At 38.8% G+C, this 27978-nt stretch overlaps 1 protein-coding gene across 2 annotated transcripts; it reads left to right on the top strand.

Moving 5' to 3' along the window:
- Positions 1 to 27965, top strand: GCSAM (germinal center associated signaling and motility). 2 transcript variants are annotated; one of them, XM_021007195.2, is made up of 6 exons: positions 2 to 271; positions 6731 to 6799; positions 12242 to 12282; positions 20542 to 20570; positions 21149 to 21450; positions 22453 to 27965. In XM_021007195.2, the coding sequence occupies exons 1-6, from the start codon at positions 189 to 191 to the stop codon at positions 22454 to 22456; spliced, it is 528 nt and encodes a 175-aa protein (XP_020862854.1). In that variant the 5' UTR covers positions 2 to 188; the 3' UTR covers positions 22457 to 27965. The 2 variants fall into 2 exon arrangements, with proteins under 2 accessions (XP_020862855.1, XP_020862854.1); XM_021007196.2 differs by lacking the exon at positions 6731 to 6799 and having other exon boundaries at positions 1 to 271; positions 21149 to 27965.
- The last annotated feature ends 13 nt before the right edge of the window (positions 27966 to 27978 follow it).

Raw genomic sequence — 27978 nt, 5'->3', positions numbered from 1 at the left:
TGTAGACCCAGGCACCCACGAAGTTGCACATGAATTCCTTTCTTCTCCTCCCTCTGTTTCCTCTTTATCATCCTCCTCCCCTTTCTAGAAAGCCGTTTTTCCTCTAGTGCCCTAGACTAGCAGTTCAATAATGATACTGCCCTCTTCACGTTAGGTTTTCCTCTGTCCTGAGGTCTGGTACAGGGCAGATGAAGAAAGAAGTGAAACAAGGAGCTGGGCTTAAGAATCCCAGCGAAAGGATGGGGAACTGTCTCCGAAGAAGAAGATTCAGGTGAGTCCAGGCAGGCTCAGGGTCTGTCCCGTGGGGGAACTGGGCAGGGAGCAACAAGGCAGCTGCCGTACAGGAAGAAACTTTGCAGATAGAAAGGCTTTACAACTTTCCATCTGGGATGGTATGAGTTGGGGATGTGGGTAGCAGAAGGAAGCCACATAGCCTAAGACAGACTTGGGCTCCCAATACGGTTCCATGTGTGGCTGAAGAACAAAAGATTGAGAGATGGAAGACACCTTATAGACCATCGAATCCAGTTTCTTCATTTTACAGAAAAGAAACATGGGGTCCCTGAAGACCAGGTGGCTTAGCCTACATCACAGAGCTAGTAAGTGTCTGAGATGAGATTACCTGTGTTTGAACCCTGAATCTGATGTTTGTATGACCTTGGGAATGTCACATAACCTCCTTGGACAGCCGCAGGCTCCTCTTTTGTAAAATGATAGGACTGGACCAGCTGACCCCTGAGGTCTCTTCCAGCTCTAGACCTATTCCCTACGATCCAAGTCTCACTGTATCCATTGCAGCAGCTATGTGGCTTAGAGGATAGAGCACTGGAGTCGAGAAGACTCATCTTCCTGAGTTCAAGTCCAGTGTCAGCTACTTATTAGCTGTGTGACCCTGGGCAAGTCACTTTTTGCCTCAATTTCTTCAACTATAAAATGGGGATAATAATAGCACCTACTTCACAAGGTTGTTGTGAAAATCAAATGAGATAATACTTTTAAAGCACTTAGGACAGTGTCTGGCACGTAGTAGGCTCTACATAAATGCTTATTCCCTCCCCTGCCTCCCCCCCCACCCACCCCTACACACACACTCCAGAAGGTACTCATTTTCTGTGGGACAAACTCACTTAAGCCTTTTTGTCTCTCAGTTTTCTTTGTTGATGCTTAGGAATTGCTGTACGTCATTTGGATGCTTGAAAAGAATAAACCCATGACTATGAAACATTCTGACGTATATGAAAACAGAATGTGCCAATTTTTCTTTTTCTTTCACAAGTGATTTCACTAGAATAAAAAAATCCCTATGTAGAACCTCCATCCACATAGGCAGGTCAGCAACTCACTTGAAATTTATCATCTTAGAGCATGGGTTCACAGATGGGCCATGAATAGACTTTAAGGGGTCTCTGAACTTGGATGGGAAAAAAATTCATCTTTATTTTCGCTAACATCTTGTCTCCTTCATAATCCTATGTCTTTTGTTTTACGTGTTTAAAAATGTAATTCTGAGAAGGGGGTTAGAAGTTTCAACAGACTGCCATAGGGTTCTATAGTATAAAAAAGGTGAGGATCCCTTGGTCTCAGAAAATTAGTTGCTTAGGAGACCGAGAAGTTTAGTGCAACTGGGGGGCAAGAGCAGAAGGCATTGGGAAGGTGGAGTGGGGTGGAGCATCACACAGATTTGTATCAGAGGCAAGACATAGAATGCCTACAGCACGTCTTGTGCCATACTAAGGATCGGGGGATACAAAAACAAAAATAAAAGAAGTCTTTTTCTAAAGTTGCTTTCATTCTATTTGGAGATCACACACACACACACACACACACACACACACACACACACACACACGCATGCACATACGTATGTGTGTGTATGTATGCACTGCAAAAGCTTTAGTACTTTGGGAAGTCTTAAGTTACTAAAACTTAATCTCTGCCACTGCCAGAGAACTTCAAGTTTAGCTTCTCTCTCTGAGGGTGAACAGAATGAGTGATGTTTCTACCCAGACACCCCCTTTTGGTGTTTGGGAGTTGAGAAAAGAAGGGTGAGGAGTAGTTCGGGGTACAGTCCAGGGCACTGAATGAGAGCTGTGTGCTTAGGAACAGTAGAGCTGCTGGAGGAACTGTTACGGTTCCAAATTTAATTAGATATCACCAGTATAGGTTTCTGGAAGAGGAGGTGAACTCACAAGAGTTCTTTCTCCAAAGTTTTGTTTTTGTTTTTTAAGTTGGCAAAAGGAAGTGGCTGGGGAGGAGCTTGAAATTATTGACCAAAACAACTGGGGACCCTGTGGGAGAACATCTGTCTCTAGTTCCTCTGAGGTCTAAGTGTCAGCAGCGAAATGATGAAAGATAGTTGGGAGACATAGATCAGAGAAGGAAGAATGGGACTAATTAAAAAGTCAGGGCTGGGAGATCCCTGGAAAGCCACATTATTGCAGGACAAAGCAAAGAAGTGATCATTTTCTCTTGAAATTCACAGCTTTTCCAGTATAGCGCTTTAGGCAAAGAATCAGCTGTTCTCTCTGCAACATTCTGCCCAATTAAAAAAAAAGAAAAAGAAGGAAAATATAATACACAGAAACCCAGTTTAAACATAGGAAATGTGTTTTTTAAATAAGACTTTTACCATCCTCAAGGGGTTTTCTGTCCTTCCCAGAATTCCATGTGTTGCCTTTATCTCAGTATTATTTTTGAAAAAAGGTAGGTCCCATGAGGCAGAATTTTGCATCTTTATTTTCTTCTAGCTAGACACTGCCCCTTCAAGCAGAGGTGGGTAGCCAAGGAAACTTTCTTCCTGAACTGGGTTTGGTTTCCAGCTCTGCTACTTAATCGCTGTGTGAACCAGGCTATGTGTGTCTCCACTTCTCTGGGTCTCCCCTTCCTTATCTGTAAAATGAGGATAAGACCTGTATTGCTTGCTTCACAGCTTTTTGAAGAATCAAATGAGATGATAAATGGAAAACAATTTGTAAATTGTAAAGCACTACATAAATGCAAGCTATTATTACCATTCTTCCCTAAATGGGAAGGTGACTTGATACAATTCAACATTCATTAAAATCTGATTATAAGCCAGGCACTGGTCTAGGCTGGGGACAAAAAGATAAAGATGGCATAGTTCTTGTCTTCAAGGAGTTTATATTGTCTTTGAGGGATAAAGGAAGTACACACATAAGTTAAACATAAAACGTGCAACATAAATACAAAGTTTATCAGTTATAAAGAGGGCTTGGGTATGTAATATGGCACTAACCCTAATTCATCTCAACTTGTATTCATGTTGGCAAGTCTGGGAATTTTCCCAGAAAGGGGGCCAGCCATAGCTGCTACAATGCTACAAGTTGCTCTTAAAACCATAGGGGTAACCCTGGGGTGGGGGAAAACACATCTACGCTCATCAATGCTAACTACTGAGCTCCCATTAATATACTTTCCACTTATACAAATCAGTCACGATGACATCATTAATTCAAGCATAAAACATTTGCTAAACAAAAAAACAAAAGCAAGAATAATACTCAACAGAAGTAACAGAAGTAAATCAAAACATGAGTCCTCCTACAAACCTGGGCCATATAATCCCACCAGTGGACAAGGGTTTTTGTTATTATTTTGTTTTGCTTTTAATTTGATGAGGAGAGGTAGAGTTGGTACTCACTTAGAAAAACCTGGCAGTGAGGAACATGAGTAGGAAAACCGATGTGTTTTAGACAACTCTTACCTCTGGACTTCAAGCCTGTGGTCTCTTTAAGGAGCTGTCTAGCTGCATGTCACCTACTTCTCTTCTGATCCTCTCTGCTCCGTTATTATTCTCAGGCTACTGAAACAGTGAAAAGCTCTTTCAGCTAGTTGCAGCTTTAAGCCTGGCATCTGCAGAGCTTCCCAGGTGCTTGTCCCTTTAGCTAGTGTGACACTCTTTCTGTGAAAAGCATTCATCTTTGATACTGGAATCTGTAAAGCTGTTTGGGTTTTGTTTTCCATTAGTTTTGAAGGCTTTCCCCTCTCCAGGGCAATAAAAGGCAAAAGAAGCATGCCTTTGAGGGGGTTTGTCCTCATGCTGTAGCTGTCACATGACAGCATGGAAGCTAGCTCTTCGTCCACAGCAGAAGATTCTCCTTTCCATACATCAGCTCTTTCAGACAGAGGAGCTTTCTTCCAAACAGATCAGCTCCTCATATAAACAGCAGACCCTCTAGTTAGCTGGGCTCTGCTTCCAACAACCTCTCAGCTTCAATAACTTCTGAGCTCTGTCTTTTCAACCTTCTGATGCTTCAACTTTTCTCATCAACTTCTCTCGTTAGTATCTCTTATCCTTTATTAAGCTTCTTCGGCTGCTGATTCCTGATTGGCCTCAAATCAGAACTGCTTAATATTCTTGTAATCCATATCTCATGGTCAGCTGAGTGGCACAACGGATAGAGTGAGGGACCTAGAGTCAGGAAGAACCTGGGCAAGGCTTAGGACAATTAAGGTTGCTTGGGCTGCTAGGTGGTGCAGTGGACAAGAGAGCTGGGCCTGGAGTTAGGAAGATTCATCTTCCTGAGTTCAAATCTGGCCTCAGACACTAGCTGTGTGACCCTGAGCAAGTCAATTAACCCTGTTTGCCTCAGTCTTCTCATCTGTAAAATAGGCTGGAGAAGGAAATGGCAAAATACTCCAGTATCTTGGGGTCATGAAGAGTCGGACGCAACTAAAAAAATGACACAGCCACAATCTCTTTCTTTCTCTCACACACACACATATACACATACACATAAACATGCACACATTCTTCAGTGAATACCTACAGATAATAATGGTGGTGATACACACAAAATATTTGTAATTTGATCACTATTACAGAATATGAATTGATATGAATTGATATGAATTGACCACCTCAGAAAGGTACCTTAGTACTCCTTAACTGGGGGTACTCCTAGACATAGACCTAAGAGGAAGCTTAGATGTTATCTTCTTCAACTCCCTCCTTTTACAAATGGGGAAACCATGGCCCATAAACATTGGGTGATTTGTCCAAGGGTACACAGACAGTAAATAAAAGAGGCAGGATTTGAACCCAGGTTGCCTCTGATTCCAGCTTAAGAACACTTTGCTTTACTATACTTTCTCAGAAGAAGGGTTTTCTCTCTAGAGATGCATTTGATTTGTGATTCATAAATAGGAAAGAAATTGGATATTTTGGTTTGGGGGGTTGTTTGTTTCTTCTTCTGTTTTGTTCTGGTTCAAGAGCTCCAAATGTAAATCCCACCTGAGGAGTTTTTTTGTTTTGTTTTGTTTCGTATTGTTTTTCTTCAAAGATCACACTAGAAGAAGGGCGGAGAAAGCTCCTTCCCTGGTTACTTGAGTCCTGTGGGCTAACATTGACCCTGCTTCATCGCTACCAGAGAATCTCCCCAGGGGTCCCTGCAAAAGTGAAGGGTCCAACTTTATCCCAGACAAGGCCCTGCATGTAACACTGTGGAGCTTTTGCAAGGAGAACATTTACTGCAAAAAGTATAGTCACAAATATACACATTTACCTCCCTGCTGGCACCACCTCAGTCTCTGGGGAGGGGATAGCTTACTTTGGTGCCCAGAGAGCACAGTCCCAGTTTCAAGTCCCCGGAGGCCTGGCTTTTCAGGGCTTCTATGGGGATCTGTCCGGCTGTACCACCTGCCTGCAGTCTGGCCCTAAGGTTGGCATGCCTCAAGCTCCCTATCCAACTGGATTACCACCCATCCCTGAAACTGAGGACAAATAGCAAAGAATAGAAACTAACATCTCTAGGACCATTTTTCAGAGCCGCAGGTATAAAAGGGAGGGGGAAGGATTTTCCTTTTCCTCCCCGGGCTTCAGCTCACAGCATCCAATATGAATCACTGGAAAAGAGCAAACTCAAAAAGATGGTGGAAAAAAGAGTTAATGGCTCAGTCTTTCCATTTTTAAAGATTCAGGCAGCCAATCAAAGGAAGCCACCCCTGCCCACAAGATAGGAGATAAAGAGTGCTCTGTCTTAGCCTGAGTTACACTTGGAACAAAGTCAGAGAGTCTCATTGGACTGCAATCCATTCTGCAGTCCTGCACTGAAGCAAACAGGGTGGGATTTATTAAGGTTTTGGTCTTTGGAATAGAGAGGAAGGCACTTTGCAAGGTTTAATGGATAAACTTCTGGACTTCACATCAGAGAGACCTAGGTTCTAAGTCATTTAATCTGTGTGTATCTCAGTTTCCTTATCTGTAAAATAGAAATAATAATAGCATCTGCCGAACAAGGCTGTGAAGATTGATCACATGAAATAATCTCATGGCAAACCTAGAGTTGGGAGGGACCTCAGAGGACATCTTGTCCCATGTCTGCATTTCACAGGTGAGAAAACTAAGGCCCAAAGAGGTTAAATGGCTTGTAATTTGTTACATTGAAAGATTTTAGTAGGGCTTGTGGGACAAAAACCAGAGTCAAGTTGGGACGACCCCAGAGCCCAACTGGAGGACGTAGAGGACAGGTTTGCTGCTGCTGAGGGCATCAATAAAAGACTAGGAGATTGGGACAGCTAGGTGGTGCAGTGGATAGAATACCAGACCTGAAGTCAGGAGGACCCAAGTTCAAATCCAGCCTCAGACATTTATTAGTTGTGTGACCCTGGGTAAGTCACCGTTAACCCTAGCTGCCTCAAAAATAAAAATTAGTGTGGGAGAGTGTAAAGAGGTGGGAAGGAGCGCTGAACCTGGTGTGTTTTATTGTAGCTGGCCAAAGGACACTCAAGAGGAACACAGGAAGCCAAGAACTGGAACCCTAGAACAGAAAAAGTTCAGGTGAGAAACAAACTGAGCAGTATTTGTTACCAAATTGAATGTCATGTTATAGAGCCAAAGTCTTGGGGCCCATTAATTCAAAGAATCCCTATGGAGGAGGCGTGGACTCCCTACCTCAAGTCTTTCCTCTCTCCAGTCCTTCCTTTACATAATTGTGAAACTAATACCTAAAGCACAGGCCTAGCCACTCACCAGCTCCCTATTGCCTACAGGATGGAATACTAAAGCCTTCATTTGGCATTTAAATCCTTTCCCAATCTAACTTCGGCTTACCCTTTCCTGATTCATCACACCTTCCTCCTCTTTAGGAACTCTCCTGGCTAGACAAGTTGGCCCTCTTGGTATTCCTGGAACGAGACATTGCATCTTCTGTGTTCTTGCCTCTGCACAGCCTGTGCCCCGTGCCTAGAATGCCCTCCTTCCTCTGCAGCTCTTAGAATCCCTGGATTTCTTTTTTTTTGGGGGGGGCAATTAGGGTTAAGTGACTTGCCCACGGTCACACAGCTGTAAGTGTCAAGAGACCAGATTTGAACTCAGGTCCTCCTGACTCCAGGGCCGGTGCTCTACCCACTGTGCCACCTACCTGTTCCCCTCCTCTCCCCAATTCCTTTGAAGCTGAGCTCAAGCGCCACTTTTTACATGAAGCCCTTTCTGATGCCTCACCCCCAACCAGTAGGCTAGTACCTAGATGGGCCTACAGTCAGGAAGATCTGAGTTCAAATCTAACCTCAGACACTTACTAGCTGTGTGACCCTGGGCAAGTCACTTAGCTACTGTTGATCTCAGTTTCCTCAATTGTAAAATAGAGATAATTGGCTATATATGTAACAAATATTATGTATTTGTTTATTATATCACAAAATGATAGTTTGTTGTAAGGATCAAATGAGATAATATTTATAAAGCGCTTAACACAGTGACTAGCATATAGTAAGTGCTTAATAAATGCTTATTCCTTTCTTCTCTTTTCCCCAAATTATCTCATATTTTCTCTCTACATTTTGTATCTACTTATGTGTTTTCTCCCCTAATTGCTTTGTTTTGTCTTTTCATTCCCCAATATACCATTTTTATCATATAGTAAGTGTTTAAGAAAAGGTTATTGATAATTGATTGTCCCCTTTGGACTCAGAAGTCACCTTCAAACAGTGACCAGCTAAAGACAAGGGAGAAAGCAAGAGAGATCTCATGTGCTTTGAGTGCTCTTCTCCTGCCAGGACCAAGTTGAACAGAAACACACACAATTAGACCAAGACACTTTAAATCTGTTGCTATTTTGCACACTCATTTCACATATCTTTGTACCCAATCTCGTCGTCAATCATTTCATCTGTAGCTCTTGGTTTCTGTTTTTTGAGGTGGCCACTTCCTTTCCCTCCTGCTTCACTGATACTATTTTGAGGTTTGTGGGAAGGGGCCTCTGATGTCAGTTACTCTGAATTGGACCAAACTCTTTCCATCCACCCCTTTCATAGTGGCCTGCATCTGAAATGCCAGAGGAGAATGGGACAACCTCCGAAGACAATACAGTCTTTGCTGACGATAGAGTCTATGGAGCAGCTTTTGCTGGTTGCTTTTTTTTAAAAAAGGAGGTGAAGGAAGAAAGGGCAATGAATCAAACATCCACAGACATTTAGCAAGCACAAATGTATGCATGGTGAGGGTTAGCCTAACAGTTTACAGACTCCCCAGGAAGATAGAACCTGTCACAGAATCAGCATTTCAGAGTTGCTAGGGACCTAGGGACCATCTAATCCAACCAATACCTGAAAAAGGATTTTCTTTACATACTTAGAGGTCATTGAGGCTTTTAAAAAGACCTACAGAGTCGCCAACACTTTCTGAGGAAGTCTACGCCACTGTTTAGACAACTGTAATTGTTCAGAGGGCTTCCTTACATGGAACCTAACCTGCTTCTACATACCATCTACTTTTTGCTCCTTAATTCTTCCTCTGGGGCCAAGTGAAGGGAGACTAATTCCTCTTCCGTATGACAATTATTCAAATGCTTTACAGGGTTGCAGTAAGAATTGAATGGGGTAATATATGTAAAGTGCTTTGCAAACATTAAACCAACTTATAAATGTTAGCTGTTATTATATGGGACCACTGGTGGATATAGTGCTGGGCTTGTAATCAAGAAGACTTGAGTTCAAATCCTGATTCAGACACTTACTAGCTGTGTCACCCTGGGTGAGTGACTTAACCTTGTTTGCCTCGGTTCCTCATTAATAAAATGAGCTGGAGAAAGAAATGGCAAACCACTCCAGTATCTTTGCCAAGAAAACCCCCAAAATGGGGTCACAAAAAGTCAGACATGATTGAGACAACTGAGTAACAATGAAAGAAAAGTCAACTTCTTCCCCTGGGCTCACTTAACTGACTCTAGCCCCTGGGGGGCGAATGCGGTATCAAGGTAACTACTGTTTGGTGAGTAATGCTCATGCAAATCCTCTATGTAGCAGGTAGTTATATAGTTATATGTCTACAAACTTTCCCACTTACTACTGGAAAAAAAAAACGGGTCTCAATTTTCTCATTTGTAAAATTAGAGAGTTGAATTAGATCACTTCCATGGCCCCTGGTTCTGCCTCTAAATCCATGTGTGATTCAGACCCCAGGTTGGGACTAAAGCCCCTAGCTCTGTCCAATAAGAGCCAGTAATCTCAAAGTAGTAAAGACCCTTCAATATCCCAGGGCCACCGTGGATTTGAACATCCCCTTCTAGGTTGGTTAATACAGTCTAACAAAAGAGGACATTCTTATGTATGTACAGCCATCTACTCTGCTTATCTGGAATGATTTCAGAGACCTAGAAAGAACTCTCCCCAAACACACACATAAAAAAACATATTTTTCATATACCAGATACCTGAAATTCCTGATTAAAATAAACCCTTTTATTCTGTAAATGGACAAAGCAAGCTTGAAATACAAATATAGTTGGAATACTAGCTCATTTGCTTAAATTCACTCTGAGGTATAAATGGTACATAATGTGTAGGTTCTTAAATGAGGACAAAAGAAATTCTTGAAGAGGAGATGTGGAAGAGCCACCATAGAGGACCTTAGAATCATAGATGCAGAGCTGGAAGGGACCTCTGAAGAAATTAGTCTAATTTATTCATTTTAAAAATGAAGAAAGCAGATCCCAGGGAGGTCAAGTGACTTTTCTCTTGTCATCAATTCAACAAGCATTTATTAAGCTCTTCCTATGTGCCAGGCACTGGAAATGCAAATACAGGCAAGAAGAAAGTTTCTGCCTTCAAGAACCTTACATTCTAATGTGAAAGACAACAGAGAAGAAAAGTAAGGGGTGGGGAGAAAATGCCCACTGGGACACGATAGAGAAAGTACATGGAGTAAGGACATCCAAAAGTGAAGTTCAAGAGTAATGAAGACATGGCTCTCCTAAGCATCCTTCACCCTTGTTGTGGTAAAAGACTAGTAGAATTTGTAGGGGGCAGCTAGGCGGCACAATGGATACAGCACTGGGCCTGCAGTCAGGGAGATTCATCTTCCTGAGTTCAAATCTAGCCTCAGACACTTACTAGCAATGTGACTCTGGGCAAGTCACTTAACCTCGTTTACCTCAGTTTCCTTATCTGTCAAATGAGCTAGAGAAGGAAATGACAAACCACTTTGGTATCTTTGCCAAGAAAATCCCAAATGGCGTCATGAAGAGTCACACATGACTGAAATGGCTGAACAAGAATTTGTAGGACAAAAGGAGACAAGTTTGTGTGGCTCCAGAACCCAACTGAAGGACAAATAAGGCCCTCCTGCTTCTGATAGTGTTGAAGAGTTCTATAAGAAGCTGGGAGCAGTGAAGGAATTATGAAGGAGCATAAGACAAGTTTAATATTAAAGAACAAAATGCACTTCTGGTATGTTTCACTGCAGATGGCCCGGGTCCCACAGAGTCTATGGAACAAGTATTTAATCTTGAAGAATAAGTGAAAGAGGTAGGAGGGTGATTCCAGATCACCTGACTCCCTGGCATGTCCTTTCTTCTAAACCACAATACATACGAAGAGAGATGCTGGAGAACTCAAGGGCAAATTTTGCATCTTTCACATTTTTTTTTCCCTTCTCTGTAAGGAAAAGGTTATCTTAAGTATCATTATGCGAGGGTGAGTTTGGGGATTCTGCTTTATGTCTGTTAAACCATAATGGTGACGCTAATAACATAACAATATAATTATATAAATATAAGTAAATAATAAAAGCACCTATCTCTCAAAGTGCTTGTGAAGGTAAAATGAGATATTTGTAAAGCACTTAGCTTTAGTGTGCCATACTAGGCACAATATAAATTATTATTATTATTATTATTTTATCAGTGGAAATTTTAGGCCAGGAAGGAGAGTTTTGCAACCCCAAGCTGAATGAATTGAGGAAGATATTTTTAGATGGTTGACAAGCTTTTTTGGCCCCTCAGCCCACATAGAAATGGCTAGCCACTTTGTCCACCAAAAATCCTGGCCCTAGAGGATAACAAAACTTTCAATTTAGGAAAGAAATTGAATAGTGTATGTAGTAACCTGACTAGTTGAGCTCTGCTAGAAGCTGGCAAAACAAAGACAAAAAGGAAATGGCCCCTTCCCTAAGGAATTTGACTTCTATAGGAAAAGTTTGTAGATTATCAGAATAATGGTGATGATGATGATGATGATGATGATGATGATGATGATGATGATGATAATTAATGTTTACCTAATGCTTTAAAGAGGCAGCAGAATATAAGGAGTAGAGAGCCAGCCTTGTAGCCAGGAATATCTGGGTTTAAGTCCTATCTTTAACACAACCTGGCTGTGTGATCCTAGTCAAGTCTCTTAACTTCTCAGCATTCTAACAAACTTTCTAAGACTCTAAGTCAAAGAAAAAGTGCTGACATGTTTTGGAAGAAAGTTTCTTCATCTGGCAGTTCACTGTTCTAGTGGAATCCAAGTCCAGGCCCTATCCATGTTTCAATGCCTTAAAAGTTTGTGAAACACGTTATTTCAATTGATGAAATCTTGTAACGTAAGCAATACAGCTATCCTCATTTCACAGATAGAGAAACAGAAGCTCCAAGAGGTAAGCTCACACACACACACACACACACACACACACACACACACACACAGAGTCCCATGGATAATAAGGTAGCATGCAAAGCCAGTTCATCTTGATTTCAAGTAGTGTTCTTTGTCCTCTCTACCATCTTGCCTCCAATGTGAAATCCATTCCATGACTTGACTTTTGCTCTGTTTGAGGGCCATGGACTCATTAATGCAGCTAGAGCTTTGGATATATTAAACAGATTGGATCCGATCTCTTACTATCATTATAAGAACCTTTTCAGATGTAGCAAATGTTGAGTTTTTCTTTCTTTTCGTACAAATAATACAAATATATATTTAGACAAATAAAATAAATAATTGTTTCTTTTCTTTTTAGGCAAGTAATAAAGAGAAGGAAGAAAGAGTTCCATGAGGAAAGTAAGTTCTTAATTCCTTTTTTGTAATATTGATACATTTCTTTTATAAAGATTAAATTAGCCTTTTTGGTGGTTCTTCCTATTGGTTCTAATTCTTACTTACAACATCACTAATGTAAAAATGTGTTTAATAGGAATGTATATGTATAGCCTATATCAGATTGTGCTCCATCTTGTGGAGGGAGATGGAAAGAGAGAGGGAGAAAAATTTAAAACTCAAAAGCTCATGGAAGTGATTGTTGATAATTCAAAATAAATTAATTTTAAAAAGATTAAATTGATAAAGGACAAATGTAAAATCCTACACATGGATCACAAAATTGACTAAATTAGTACATGATATGTCCAGACAAGCACTCAAATGCAAAAGATCTGTAGTTTTAGAGAAATTTGAGCTAAATATGAGTTAACAATCCTAAATTGCTCATCTGAACTTAGGCTACGTTTATAGAATATTTTCTAGGGCTAAGAAAGTACTCAGCACTCATCCCTGATCACACATCTGAAGCATTGTGATAAAAAAATTTAGGCATCATATTTTGTAAAGTATTTTGATAAATTAGAGTGTTTTCAAAAGAAGGTAACTAGGATGGTGAGGGGATAACAGACCATCAGAGGAGAAATTAAAGGACCTGGGAATATTTATCCTGGAAAAGTATTATGGGGGATGATGATGATGATGGTCAAAACTACAGAGATACTGACCTTTGAATAAATACAAAGAAAAACTTCTTAATAATTAGTGCTATCCAAAAATGAAATAGGTTGCCTCAGGTAGAAATATAGCTATCACTAGAGATCACCAAATAGATATTGGATGAGCACTTGTCAGGGATCTATCTATCTATCTATCTATCTATCTATCTATCTCCTTGCGATATATATAGATAGATAGATATAGATATATATATAGATATATATATATCTATATATATATCTATATATATAGATAGATAGATAGATAGATAGATATAGATATAGATATATATATAGATATATATCTATATCTATATCTATCTATCTATCTATCTATCTATCTATATATATATATAGATATATATATAGATATATATATCTATATATATATCTATATCTATCTATCTATCTATCTATCTATCTATCTCCTTGCGATATATATAGATAGATAGATAGATAGATAGATAGATAGATATAGATATATATATAGATATATCTATATATATATCTATATATATATCTATATATATATCTATATCTATCTATGTATATAAATATATATAACCTTTTCTTCTCATAAAAGAGCTCTGTAGGTAAGTAATGGACTAAATGACCTCTGAGTCCATTCCAGTGAGGAGATTTTGATTTTAAATTTCTAAGCCAGCTGAACCGTCCTGGTGTGTATCTGCATGTAGAAGGAGTTTGAAGGAACCTATTTTAGGTGCTAAGGAGAAGGTGGAATAGATCTTCAAATTAAAAAAAAAAAAAGATGCATTTGAGGGCAACGATGGAGAAAAAGGAGTATAATTGATCTTTGAGTCATCTGCATGGAGATGACAATTAAAATCATGAGAGTTGATAAAAGCATAGAGAAAGAACATGTATAGAGAAAAAAAGAGTTCTCAGTAAGGAGTCTTGGCATACATCTACAATTAAGGGGACATAATATTGATGACTCAGCAAAGTTGTCTGAGGTGTGGTTGGATAAGTAGGAGGAAAACTAAGAGAGAACAGTTTCACAAAATCCCAGAAAGGAGAGAGAATCTAGGAAGAAAAGGTGACCAACATTGTGAAATACAACAAAGAGGTCAAGAAGAATGAGGACTTTAAAAAAAGATCATTAGATTTGTCAGTTAAGAGGTCACTGATCACTTTGGAAAGAGCCAGTTCAGATGAATGATGATGCTGGAAGCCATACTGGAAAATGTTATACCATAAATTCATCACTTTGATCCACCACACATGCTCCTCACTTTTTCCTGACATCATAAAGGTACTTGTGGAATACTCTGGCTGTCCATCTACCATCATCCCTCATCCTCACCATGTGGCTAATCCATCTTGTCTTCCTCTTGTAACCCTGGTATGGCTAGCGTGGCTAAAATTCAAACCCAAGTCTTTTTACTTTAGAACCAGTATTCTTTCCACTATATGATCTATTAACTATGTGACATTGAATGTGTCATTTAACCTGAGTCTCAGTTTCCTCATCACAACTATATTAATATCAACTAAATCAATACTGTTATTACACTATGCTGCCTATAATTCTACTAAATGAAGTTTTTTCTTACAGATTCAGTTGGTATATATTTATGCTTGTATTTATATTTATGCATATGTGAATAACATGAATATGAATTCGTATATAGTAAAAAATACATATTTAATGTGTGAATATATTTATGTATATAATATGTGAATATATGTGTATAACTCAAGTTGTTCTTCAGGCCTGCATTGCCAATTGCCTATTGGACATTTTTAATTGGGTATACTACAGGCATCTAAAAATCAAAGTATCAAATAGAACTCATTATCCTTCCTCCCAACCATACCTCACCATCCCTAAACTCTCTGTCTTGAAGACAGCACAGTTCTTCTGGACTTCTAAGTTCAAAACCTCAGTGTTAACCTCAACAACTCCTTCTTTCTCACATCACATATGCAATCAATTGCCAAATTCTGTCATTTTCATTCTGAAGAATCTCTTACATCAGAGTTCTTCCTTCTCTTCACATACATACCTGATTAGCTCAAGCCCTCATCAACTCTTGACCAACTAAGAGGAACTGGTCTCTTAACTGGCCTTCCTACCTTAATCAAATTAATTCTTCACATGGATGCCAAAGTGATTTTTCTTAAGCTCAGATCTAACTATGTCACTAAGTCAATTCTGCTTCATTTAAATCCAATTCACGAATGAGTCAAGACACATCCCATGATGTCATTGGTGCTCTTTGAAAATGAAGGACAAACAACAACAACTGTGTCACTCTTTTACTCAATAAATTCTACTGGCCCCCTATTGTCTCTACAGTAAAATATAAATCCATTTTCTTCCTCCTCCTTCTCCTCCTCTTCTTCTTCTTCTTCTTCTTCTGTTCTCTACAGCATTTAGGGAGAGGGTTCTTCATTTTAATTTTTTTTCAGTTAACAAAAATATTTTTTCTCTTCCTCTCCCCATTGGACAAAAAGAATCTCATAACAAATATGCATAGCCAAGCAAAATAAATTACCAAGTTGGTCATGTCCAAAAAGTATTTCATCTGTTTGGTTTTTCAAATGCTTCACAATTTTCTCTAACTTATATTTCAAAACTTATTATACATTCTTCTCTTTCCTACATTCCATAGTCCAACTAAACTGGACTTCTTTACATTCCTTATATACAGTGCTCCACGTCTTGTATCCACGAAATTGTCCTGCCTGTACACCATGCCTAGAATGAACGAATGAATGATGAATGAATGAACACATATTATATGCAATGCACTGGGCTAAGGGCTGGAGATAGAGATAAGCAAGACAGTTCTTTGTGCTCCCAAGGAGCGCACATTCTAATAGGGAAAGCAACACAGATAGGAGGTTTCTTCTTTAAATTAGATGGAAAGGCTCTATTGTTCTTAGGGTACAGAAGCCAAATTTATGTTAACACATTTTTGTTAAACATCATTTCCATTGATAAGACCATATCTTCTCCTGATGTTGAATCATTTTATGGTGCCAAGGGCTATATTACTATGTAAAACTTCCTTTTCCAAGTCTTCATAGATGCCTCTGCTGTGGAGATAGGAACTAAAGCACCAGCAGAGAGGCATCAGATAGGTCACATTTCCACAGAGGTTGCATCTTGGGATAATACTATCTGAGCCAGGACAGAAATGGAACTGGTGGTCTTGGGGTGCAGTTATTCCTAGTCCTTCTAGGTTCTGGGTACCAGGTTGAATTAGACAGGATAGGCAGACATGTCTGGTTTGTGATCTACATTGCACAGACAAGATCACAGATCCATTAAAGTATTTGGATTTGTAGCAATGATTCCTTCCTTATCTCTTTCTTTCCTTTTTATTCTAGATTTTTTTTGTGGTTATTCATAAGTTCTTTATTTTACTCTGGACAATAATAAAATCTTTCTTTTTTTTCTCTTGTAACTAAAAATTACCCATCTCACCCCAACTGCAATATATTCTATTGGCTCACCACATTTTGTAAAATTATTTAGTTTATCAGAAGACATACAATTTTTCTTATTTCATTAGTACTAATCTCATCCCAGCCATAACACACACACAACATATACTCTTTACCCATTTCACCCTCTTTGCTCTGCTCTTTCCTTTCCTCCTTCTTTTCCTGTTCAAGTTTGTCTGTGTCATTCAATTATTTATTGAAACAACATGATTATTTTGGGTAATTTGTCGGACATGTTTCTTTTCTTCTTCTTCTTCTGTTTCTGATATTATGTACTCTAGGAAAATACTTCTGATTTTCACTAAGTCTATTGTTCTATTTATATTTCTTCCAAGGTGTTTCTTAACTACTATTTCATTATAATTTTTAATTCTTAGCACAGTGGCTGGTACATCATAGATTCTTAATAAGTATTTATTGATGGAATATTTATTGATTCTCCCTAGAATTTCTTATGAATACCCAGTTCTTTATTACATCTTATGATTTTTTTGGCTAATTTCATTTCTTCTTTTTTTTTTACATCAAGGTATTTATTATCTACTCTACTGTATCTTTAGAAAATTCTAATATTTTAGTTCTGATATTTCTGTGGTTTTTCTATGATATTTTTGTTCCAGCATTTTTGTCTCTTTTAATCCATCATTGTGTCAAAAAGCTTTTGTCTGTTAATTTTTTTAGTTTTTCTAAAAGTAGACTTCTTTTAGGGGTTTCTGCTAATTTTAGTTCTTTGGAATTCTACTCCTGCCTTTTGAGAGTGATACTCAGTAGCTATTCTGTCTTGTAACTTAAGTCTATTGTACTCCTTAAAATTCCATCTTTATTTTATATATCCTGGTAGCACAGTATTCTACACATGACAAAGAATTAATGTTTTTTTGATTTTAGTTTGGTGCCATTTAATTAAATTCATATCAACGAAAGATTGCTTTAAAGAGTATATGGCATTTTCCCACTAGTCCATGGAGATACTTCAGTTATTCAAGGGAGTAAGTAGTAGTGTTTGGCTACTCTGAAGACCATCTGCTAGTCTGGCATCTTGTGGCATTGTAAAGGCTGTCTACTAATTCAAAATCATGGTATCCTTACCTTGCCTTTATGTGTAATCCATAAAAAAAGGGGGGGGCTTTATTTGGTTCTTTATTGGATTTATTTATCCCTTATCTGATTATGTTATTACTCGATCACTGATATAAGATGAAAATAATTTTTCAAATTGGGCAGGTTAGAAAGTTCTTCATTGCCCTTCATATGTCCTTCCCCTCCCCCAATTTCTACCACTGGCATAAGGGGTTTGAAGTAATTCCCCAAATAGATCATTTGTATCTTCATCACTACATGTGCTATGCCGAGTATTAGAAACCACACCACAAATGGCTTTTAAGTAACCATATCTAACAATTGATGTCACTGGTATGGTTTGGTGTCAAACTCTAGCCACAATGCCAAACTACATCTTTAACCCTATCATTTGATGAAAAAAAAATTTCTTTCTGCTACAGTAGTATCAGAATCCTATAAACACTATATAATATAGATATATATCTATGTATAATTCTATAAATTCCTGAATAGTATATCATTTAGCTTCATTCATGATACTTTTTCTTTCCTTCTTTCCTTCCTTCTTTCCTTTCTTCCTTCCTTCTTCTTTCTTCCTTCTTTCCTTCCTTCTTTCCTTTCTTCCTTCCTTCATTCTTTTCTTCCTTCCTTGCTTGAGACTGAAGAGCTTTTCCATGATCATCTCTTAGTAAGGTTTGGTGACTGACTCTTTCAGCCAAAAGCAGTTCTCCTAAGTCTAGGTCTGCTTCTTTGGTTAATTGGTTTCCACTTCTCATGAAGTGGGGGTAGTGCCAAGAAAGGTAAAGGAAGAATGTTTTCCCTCCATTCAGATGGAAAAGCAAACTTTCCCCTCTAATCAGCTCTAATTAGCTTTTCTATCAATTTGATCTACCAAGCAGCAGATGGCAGTTCAGGTTCTGAAATGTGGATGTAACTTCTTGGACCCAGGCCCAAGGACTCTCTGATTCACTCAGAAGTCTGATCTTGACCTATCCCTGCTCTAAAGCAGGATCTATAGTAGAAATGATTTGCTTCTGTCTTGTAAGAAGCCAAAATCCACATTTCTATCTGCACTTTCAAAATCATATGCAGGATGGATTGGAGTGGACACAGAGAGACCAAATAGGAGGTCATTGCAATAGTCCAGGAAAGAAATGATCAGGACCTGAAATAAGGTGGTGGCTATACAAGAAAAGAGAAGGACTCAATGCAGAATATGTTGTGGAGGTAGAAACAATAAGATCTGGCAATTGATTGGATAGAGGATGAGGAATCACGGATAATGCAGAAATTACAGACTTGGAGACTTGGAAGGATGGTTGTACCATTAATAAAAATAAGGAAGATCAGAAGACAATTAGACTTGACTCTATTTTGGACATCATCATTAGCATCATATTAACTGGCATTTACATAGCACTTTATCTCAACTGATCTTTATAACAACCCTGTTAAGTAATTGTGGTTGTTATTATTATTCCATTTTACAGTGAGGAAACTGAGGCAAACAAAGTTCAAGGGACTTGGCCAGAGCCACACAGCTAGTAAATTTCTGATGCCTGATTTTGAACTCAGGTCTTCCTGACACCAGGTCCAGTACTCCATCTATTGTGACACCTAGCTGCCTAGGACAGTTTAAGTTTGAGGTGTTTATGGGATATTCAACTTGAAATGTCCAATAGTTATTTGGTGATTTGAAACTGGAACTTGGGAGAAACATGAGTTTGCAAAGAGATAATAATTCAAATCATGGGAACTGAGGAAGCCAAACAAGTGAAAGATTATAGAGAAATGAGAATGGACCTAGGACAGAGTCTTAGATTATGCCTTCAGTGAAGGAATGGGGTATGGATTAAGAGTCATCAAAGGACTGAGGAGTGGGCAGACAGATAGAAGGAGAGCCAAGAGAGGGCTATGTCACAAAAGAGCAGGGGGAAAAAAGATCCAGATGAAGAGAGAAAAGCCAACAATGCTAAATGTTACAGATGGGTCAAGAAGAAGGAGAACTGAGGAAAGGCCATTAGATTTGCCAGTTAAAGAAATTGAAATTCAAGTTGAGTGAGGAAACCAGACTGCAAAGGGTTGAGGAGTGAGAAGAGAGGGAATGGGGGCAATGATTGTAGACAGCCTGTTCTTGAAGTTTGTCTGAAAAGGGAGAAAAATACAACTTGAGGGCATGGAAAGGACTAGTGAAGGTTTCTTAAGGATGAAGAGGTTTGCACGTGTTTGTGGGCAGAAGGGAAGAACCAGTAGATAGGACAAGATTGGAGATGGCTGGGAGGGTGGGAAGATGAGGGAAAGGGAAATCTGTTAGAGAAGATGGGAGGGGATGGGATCAAGAATACATGGAGACAGGGCAGCTAGGTGGTGCAGTGGATAGAGCTCTGGCCTTGGAGTCAGGAGGACCTGACTTCAAATCTGGCCTCAGACACTTGACACTTACTAGCTGTGTGACTCTGGGCAAGTCACTTAACTCTGACTGCCTCAAAAAGCCAAAGGGGAAAAAAAAATATGTGGAGAGGCTTTGGCTTTGTTGAGAAGGATGGACTACCTCATTATCAGAGACTAAAGGAAGAAGGAGAGATTATGTCAATGGGGTTTTGAGATAAAGAGGAGGGGAGAAGAGGAAGTCACAGTGAATGTCCTCTGTTTTCTCAGTAAAGTAATAGAAGAGGTCATCGACTGAAAAAGTGGGGAGAGGGAGAAGGAAGTGTGGGAGCTTTGAATAGAGAAGGTTGGAACAGCTTCTACGGGGAGTGGGAATAAGAATCAATTAGGAAGTAAAAGAATTGCTTTGCCATGGTGAAGTTAAATAACATGGATTTGTAATGGACCCTGTCATGTCCATCGTGACTTCCTCCAGCTCTGTTCAGCAGCTCACGCCTGCAAAGAAATAGGGGTGGGTCCCCATAGAAGAGGCCTCTGCTCATTCTTTTCCTCATCTGTAGCTCCATGCCTGTTCCCCCCTCAATCCTGTACCCCTAGAGGCCTGACCTATATAGTGACTGCTTTACTTTTCTTCTCCTAGGTGAAGAAGTTTCACCTTCTTACTACCAGGTAAGGAGAAATTCATTTTGCTTTTCTGAAACAGACTTAGGAATGCAGACCCCACAGGCTTGTGCACCTCAGGGACACACCAGGGGATGGATATGTATATATATATTATATATATATATATATATATATATATATATATATATATATATATATATATATATAGGGTTGGCCCCCCCATGTGGCATCATCTGAAGGGCATAAAAGGAAACCCCTCTCCATTCCACCTACCAGTGAGTTTGAGAGAATTAGAAATCCACCCTTTTGCATGAAATGCTGTCCTCTCAAATTTGAGAAATGCAGAGCTTGGAAGGAGAACATCCTCAGCTGTTATCTGTCACAAATCTTCATTGAAATATTTATGGATAAAGCTTTCCTCTATAACAGCTAGCTGAGAGCAGAGCACCCTAATAAACTGGGCACCACTAGGACGGGGCAGGCCGGAGAGCTCAGCAGGGGAGGAGGAGGTGTAGTTTAGGGGGAGAAGAGGAGAAGGCATCGCCAGAGGGGGGTTGCACAGAAGCTGGAGGTGAGAGAGCACCTGAGGCAAATGTGGCCTTTTTTTTTTAACCAATTGGCAGGAAAGCCATGAAGACCACGAAAAGGAGCCACTCTATGCCCTCATCACGCACATGCCCCAACGAATGCCTTCCATAAACTCCACGGAGGATGACTATGAGAATGTTGGCCCCAAGCATAAGAGGACCAAACCGCCGGCTCCCAGGAATGAGACTGAATATGCCGTCCTGAGGGTCCCTTCTAGCCCCCAGCCTTCCCACAGCTTCCAGGACGAGGAATACGAACTTATCATGCCATTACCCATCCCACTTCAACCTGATGAATTGAAGGAACCTGAATATATAGGAATCTCTAAAAACAGAAAGTAAGGCAACTACCCATAACAATAACTATAATAACAGTAACAATCAATTCATCGAATTGGTAGAATGCTTCGTGGTTACAAAGTGCTTTCACAAACTTTCTCCTATTTGATGTTTGCAACAACTCCACATTAGGGCTGATATTGTGGGGCCCATTTTACAGATGAGGTAACAAACTCAGGGAGGCAGCATGGTGTAATATGCTATGAACCTGGAATCAGAAAAGTTTGGGTTCGTATCCCGCCTCAGACACTTATTAGCTGTGTCTGGACAAGTCTCTTAAATCTTCCTGTGCCTCAGATTCTTCATGTATAAGATGAGAAAGGTCAGATGAGATGTCCTTTAGAGTCCTTCTGGCTCTATATCTATGATGGAATGGCTGGCCCTAAAAAGCTCCCGAGGCTTGGTGCTCTTTCCACTACACCACACACTTTTGTTTGAAGCCATGAAATCCCAAGGAAGCCTTACCTGAAAGATGACATTCCCAGGCAATAACTTGGGGATCCATCTCTACAGATAGTAGAGGTCCTTCCGAACCCCTAACCTTCTTACCCAACCTTCCTCACTTGAGGGAGGGGCCTCCCTGTACAAGAAAGAGAGAGGTGGGAGGTGGGGAAGGATTCTAGGGTGATTGGTTAGTTCCGTGGTCAATCTGCCAATTTTTTTGCCTGTTTTGCCATTTTGTGGATGTGGAAACAGGAAAGAACTTTAGTAAGATTCTCAAAGATTTAATCCATTTGATGAATTCCTCCCTCTTCTCTCCCTTTCTCATTTCCTTCCTTCCTCATCAGTAATTCCTAACCCGTAATTTTAAAGCTGGAAGGATCCTTAGAGATCTACCCAGTAATTATCTTTCCAATTTATGTTTCAGTTAAGCATTTATTTTCCCTCCTTCTCAAACCCTCCCATTTAAAAGAAAAAGAAAAACAATACCCTTTAGCAAATAGATATAGTCAAGCAAAACAAATTCCTACATTGTCCATGTATAACCTTTCCTTTTACAGATGAAGAAACTGAGGCCCAGGGAATTAACATGACTTGCTTAAGCTCACACACTAGTGGAGCTGGAACTATAACTCTGTTCTCCTGACTCCTGGCCCAGCACTTTCTACACCCCATCTAGAGAATGTCTGAAGTGTGATGATATCCAAGAACCAAAAGAAAATCATGTACAGGAAAGTTTTTTAAAAACACTAATGAAAATGCTTGTATAGCTCCTGCCTACCTGATTAATCTTCTTTTATGGTAACTTAAGGTAAAATCTTCTGCCCTTAAGGTGTTTTGGAATTATGCTTGTTCTATTAATAGCAGCATCTTAGGTCAGCTTGGGATGAGAATGGAAGTATCTTGTGATATTTGCTCACATAGGCTGCTCTGAGGGTAGGAGTTGAAAGCTAGAGCAATGATAGAGATAAAATCCAATGCATCAGATGATTAAGTCCACTAACCAGAGCTTAAGGAAGAAGTAGAAAGATTCTCAGTCCTGTTGTTACACCAAACTGTCATTGAGCTGACTGACCAATTTAGGGATGATATATAGCCTGAAGGCTTTTTTTTTTTAACAAATTGGGTCATTCAGGAAGGTAGAAGGTGTGCTAGGGCCAAGTCTAACTGGTCAGCAGAGCAATTGTTAAAATTTTCAGTGTGAGCATTTACACCTCAGAAATCAGAAAATGCTAAAAATTATGGCTGATTTATTGTTTTGTCTGTTTTTAGACTTAAGTAAGTGATGGAGAAAATGTTATTAATGTCAATTAAACTTAAAAGTGTGTCATACTTATGTTTTTGTCAGAGAGGCAGTTATTAATCATTTACTAGCACACCAATAGTCCTGCTTATATTTATGTTTTTGTTGCAAAATGTAATTCATTTAAAATAATGCGCTGACTGGTAGGTCTATGTCCTAAAGATATCAAAAAGAAAAAAAAAGGAACAGTACCTATTTGTACAAAAATGTTTATGGAAGCTCTTTTTGTGGTGGCTAAGAAGTGGAAATTGAGGGGATGCCCATCAATTGAGGAATGGCTAAACAAACTGTGGCATATGATTGTGATGGAATAGTATTTTGCTATAAGAAATGACAAGCAGGATGGTTTCAGAAAAACCTGTAAAGACTCACATGAACTGATGCAAAGTGAAGTGAGCAGAAATAGGAGAACATTGTACACAGTAACAGCAATATTGTATGATGATCAGTTATTAATAACTTAGCTATTCTCAGCAATACAATAATCAAAGAGAATCCCAAAGGACTAATGATGAAGCTTACTGTCCACCTCCAGAGAAAGAATTGATATTGCTTGAACATAGACTGAAGCATGCTATTTTTCACTTTCTTTTGTTCTTTTTCTTTGAGTTTTGACAAATATGGAAATGTTTTACACGATTGCACATGTATAACATATCAGATTGCTTGCCATTTCAGGAAGGGGAAAGAGGAGGGGGGAGAAGAAGGGATACAATTTAGAACTCAAACTTTAAAAAACAAAAACAAATGTTTGGAGCCAAGATGGCAGAGTAAAGGCAGGAATTTACCTGACTTCTCCACCAAAACCCCTCCAAATACCTTTAAATAATGACTCTAAACAAATTCTATAGTGGCAGAACCCACAAAAAGATGGAGTGAAACAGTTTTCCAGCCCAAGACAATTTAGAAGGTTGGTAGGAAAGGTCTGCTGCACCAGGGTGCGAGAGGAGCGTAGTCCAGTGCAGGCCATGTCAGTGCAGACCAAGGCCCCAGCAAACCAGGAGCTGGCCTCAGGATAACTGAGTCAGTGGCAGCAGTAGTGGGTTCCAGACCTTTATGCCTACCGATGGTAAGGGAACTGGACAATGGGTCAGAAGGAGATTTACAGTTTTCTTTGCTGGGCCCAGGGGCAGGACTCTGTTGCATTGCTTCGACTTGGATCTGGGTCACAGTCCTGGGTCTTAGTCCCAGTGAGAGGAGGAGCATTAGCAGAACAAAGCTTTCAACCACAGGGGATCAGGGACCTGGTCACAGCTCCTGGGTAGAAAAGAGTGCTTATGGTTGCTCACAAACCAGTGTAACATACAAGGGAGTAGTAAATATACCTCTCCCTAAATCAAACCACCTTGGAGAAGCCACAAACTCACAGGTGCCCAGAATTACCTTTGAAAACAGCTGCACAAAAAACCTGAAGCTTGGGACAGTGCCCCCTGCACTTGGAAAGCAGAGCCCTGCTTTATCATAGAATTAAAAATCAAGAAATAGGCTAGAAAATGAGCAAATAATAGAAAAAAATTCTGACCATAGAAGGTTACTATGGTTACAAGGAAGATCAAAGCACACTCAGAAGAAGACAACAAAGTCAAAATTCTTGCATCCTAAACCTCAAAGGAAAATATGAATTGGTCTTAGGCCATGGAAGAGCTCAAAAAGAATTTTAAAAATCAAATAAGAGAAGTAGAGGAAAAACTGGGAAGAGAAATGAGAGTGATGAAAGAAAATCATGAAAAAAGAGTCAACAGATTGGTAAAAGAGACACACAAAATACTGAAAAGAACACCTTAAAAATAGAATAAACCAAATGGTAAGAGAGGCACAGAAATCCACTGAAGAGAAGAATGCCTTGAAAAGCAGAATTGAACAAATGGAAAAAGGTATACAAAAATTCACTGATAAGAACTCCTTAAAAAGTAGAATTGGCCGATTGGAAAAGAGATACAAAAGCTCACTGAAGAAAATAATTCCTTAAAAGTTAGAATTGGACAAATGAAAGCTAATGACTTTATGAGACTTCTAGAAACAAACAAAACTAAAAGAAAGAAAAAATACAAGACAATGTGAAATGTTTCATTGGAAAAACAACTGACTTGGAAAATACATTCAAGAAAGGTAATTTAAGAATTATTGGATTACCTGAAAGTCATGATCAAAAAAAAAGAGCCTAGATATCATCTTTCAACAAATTATCAAGGAAAACTGCCCTGATACTCTAGAACCAGAGGGTAAAATAGAAATTGAAAGAATCCACTAATCACCTTCTGAAAGAGATCCCAAAATGAAAACTACCAGAAATATTATAGCAACATTCCAGACTTCCCTGATCAAGGACAAAATACTGTAAGCAGTTAAAAAAAAAAACTTTTCCAATGTCATACAGCCACAGTCAGGATAACACAAGATTTATTAGCAGCTTCTACATTAAAGGGAAAGAAGGTTTACAATATGATATTCCAGAGAGCAAATGAGCTAGGGTTACAACCAAAAATCACCTACCCAGCAAAACTGAGTATAATCTTTCAGGGGGGAAATGGTTATTTGATGAAATAGAAGACTGTCAAGCATTCCTGATGAAAAGACCAGAGCTGAATAGAAAATTTGATTTTCAAATACAAGATGCAAAAGAAGCACAAAAAGGCAAGAGAAATCATAAGGGATTTGATAAGGTATAAACTGTTTACATTCCTACATGAGAAAATGATATTTATAACTTCTAAAAACTCTTATTATTAGGGCAGTTAGAAGTATATATAGATAGAAAGCAGAGATGTGAGTTGAATATGATGGTATAATTATCTAAAAAGTAAAATTAAGGAATGAGAAAGAAGAATGTACTAGGAGAAGGTGAAATGGAGAGGTAGAATGGGATAAATTATCTGACATAAAAGAGGCTTGAAAGAGATTTTACAATGGAAGGGAAAATGGGGGAAGTGGGGAGGGGAGCTCGTTTGAACTGACTCAAAGAGGGAAGAATGCACACATTCAATTGGGTGTGGAAATCTATCTTACCATACAGGAAGCTAGGAAGGGAAGGGGCTAAGAGAAGTGAGGAAAGGGGGAGAGCTGATGGAAGGGAGAGCAGTTTGGAGGAGGTAAAAGTCAGAAGCAAGACACTTTTGAGAATGGACAGGATAAAAGGAGAGTGAGAGACTAGGATAAATGGGAAAATAGGATGGAGGGAAATACGTAGTTGGTAATCACTGCTGTGAAAAAAATTACAGTAAGTTTCTCTAAGACTTCATTTCTCAAAAATATAGAAAACGGAATAAAATTTATAGAAATAAGAGACATTCCTCAATTGATAAGTGGTCAAAGGATATGAACAGGCAGTTTTCAGACAAGGTAATCAAAGCTGTCTGTAATCATATGAAAAAAGACTCTAAATCACTATTGATGAGAGAAATGCAAATTAAAACAACTCTGATTTACTACCTCACACCTGTCAGACTGGCAAACATGACAGAAAAGGAAAATAACAAATGTTGGAGGGGCGATGAGAAAATTAAAACACTAATTCACTATTGATGAAGTTGTATACTTATTCATCCATTCTGGAAAGCAATTTGGAACTATGCCCAAAGGGCCATAAAACCATGCATACCCTTTGATCTAACAATATCACTACTAGGTCTGTATCCCAAAGAGATCAAAAAACAAAAAGGAAAAGGACCTATCTGTGGAAAAATATTTGTAGCAGCTCTTTTAGTAATGGCAAAGAATTGGAAATTAAGGGGATGCCTATCAATTGGGGAATGGCTGAACAAGTTATGGTATATGAATGTAATGGAATACTATTGTGTTATAAGAAATGATGAGCAGGATGATCTCAGAAAAACATGGAAGAACTTGCATAACCTGATGCAAAGTGAAGTGAATAGAAACAGGAGAACATTGTACAGAGTAAACGTAATATTGTATGATGATCTACTATGAATAACTTAGCTATTCTCAGCAATACAATGATCCAAGACAATTCTGTAGGATTTATGATGAAAGGTGGTATCCATCTCCAGAGAAAGAACTGGTAGAGCCTGATTGCAGATCAAAAATACTTTTTCTTTATTTTCTTTCTTTTTCTTGTTTTTTTTTGTCTGTGCTTCCTTTCACAGAATGACTTACAAAATGGAAATGTGTTTTGCCTGACTTCACATGTGTAACCTATATTAAATTGCTTGCTTTCTCAGTGACAGAGGAGGGGAGGAAGGAAGAGAATTTGGAACTCAAAATATGAAAAAAAGAATGTTAAAATTGTTTTTGTGTGCAAATGGGAAAATAAAATATTAAACAAGATTAAAATAAATAAATAAAGCCAAATGTTTTAAAAAATTGTTTCAACATGTAATTGGGGGAAAATAAAATATAGATTTTTCAAAAATAAAATAATGTGCTGAACCCCCAGATAGGACCTTCAATAATTTATTAAATAGAAGAAAGTATTGAGTTAGGAATAGAACTATCAGCAGAATTACACTTCACTAAACACTAATGGACTTTGGACGGTTGGTTTATGGGCTTCAGCTGGAACCTGGGAATTTTGTGAACACAAAGGCTTGGAATCTTGTTCCTCATTCTTTTAACAACTCTTCCTAATTGATGTATGCCTTGCTTCTTTTTTAAAAATTTTATTTATTTTATTCTGAATTTAGGAAATAAAACAAACATTTCCATAAGTAGAATACAGAAAAAAAAGATGATTGTTCTTGAAACTGCAAATCTATTATGCACAACTTGATTTTCCTTTTAAATATATAGTAAAGTTATCATGTAACTTTCTTTTCTTTTTTCT

This window comes from Phascolarctos cinereus, unplaced genomic scaffold, assembly GCF_003287225.1.
Source record: "Phascolarctos cinereus isolate Bilbo 61053 unplaced genomic scaffold, phaCin_HiC Scaffold_726;HRSCAF=1367, whole genome shotgun sequence".
NCBI classification, from domain to species: domain Eukaryota; kingdom Metazoa; phylum Chordata; class Mammalia; order Diprotodontia; family Phascolarctidae; genus Phascolarctos; species Phascolarctos cinereus.
Note: the sequence above shows the minus strand (reverse complement) of the source record. Positions and strands in the feature narration are given on the sequence as shown.

Coding starts and splice junctions, on each gene's coding strand:
- GCSAM (XM_021007195.2), top strand. CDS start 189: ATGAAGAAAGAAGTGAAACAAGGAGCTGGGCTTAAGAATCCCAGCGAA. Junction 6,800..12,241: donor CTAGAACAGAAAAAGTTCAG/GTGAGAAACAAA, acceptor TTTTCTTTTTAG/GCAAGTAATAAAGAGAAGGA. Junction 12,283..20,541: donor GAAAGAGTTCCATGAGGAAA/GTAAGTTCTTAA, acceptor TTCTTCTCCTAG/GTGAAGAAGTTTCACCTTCT.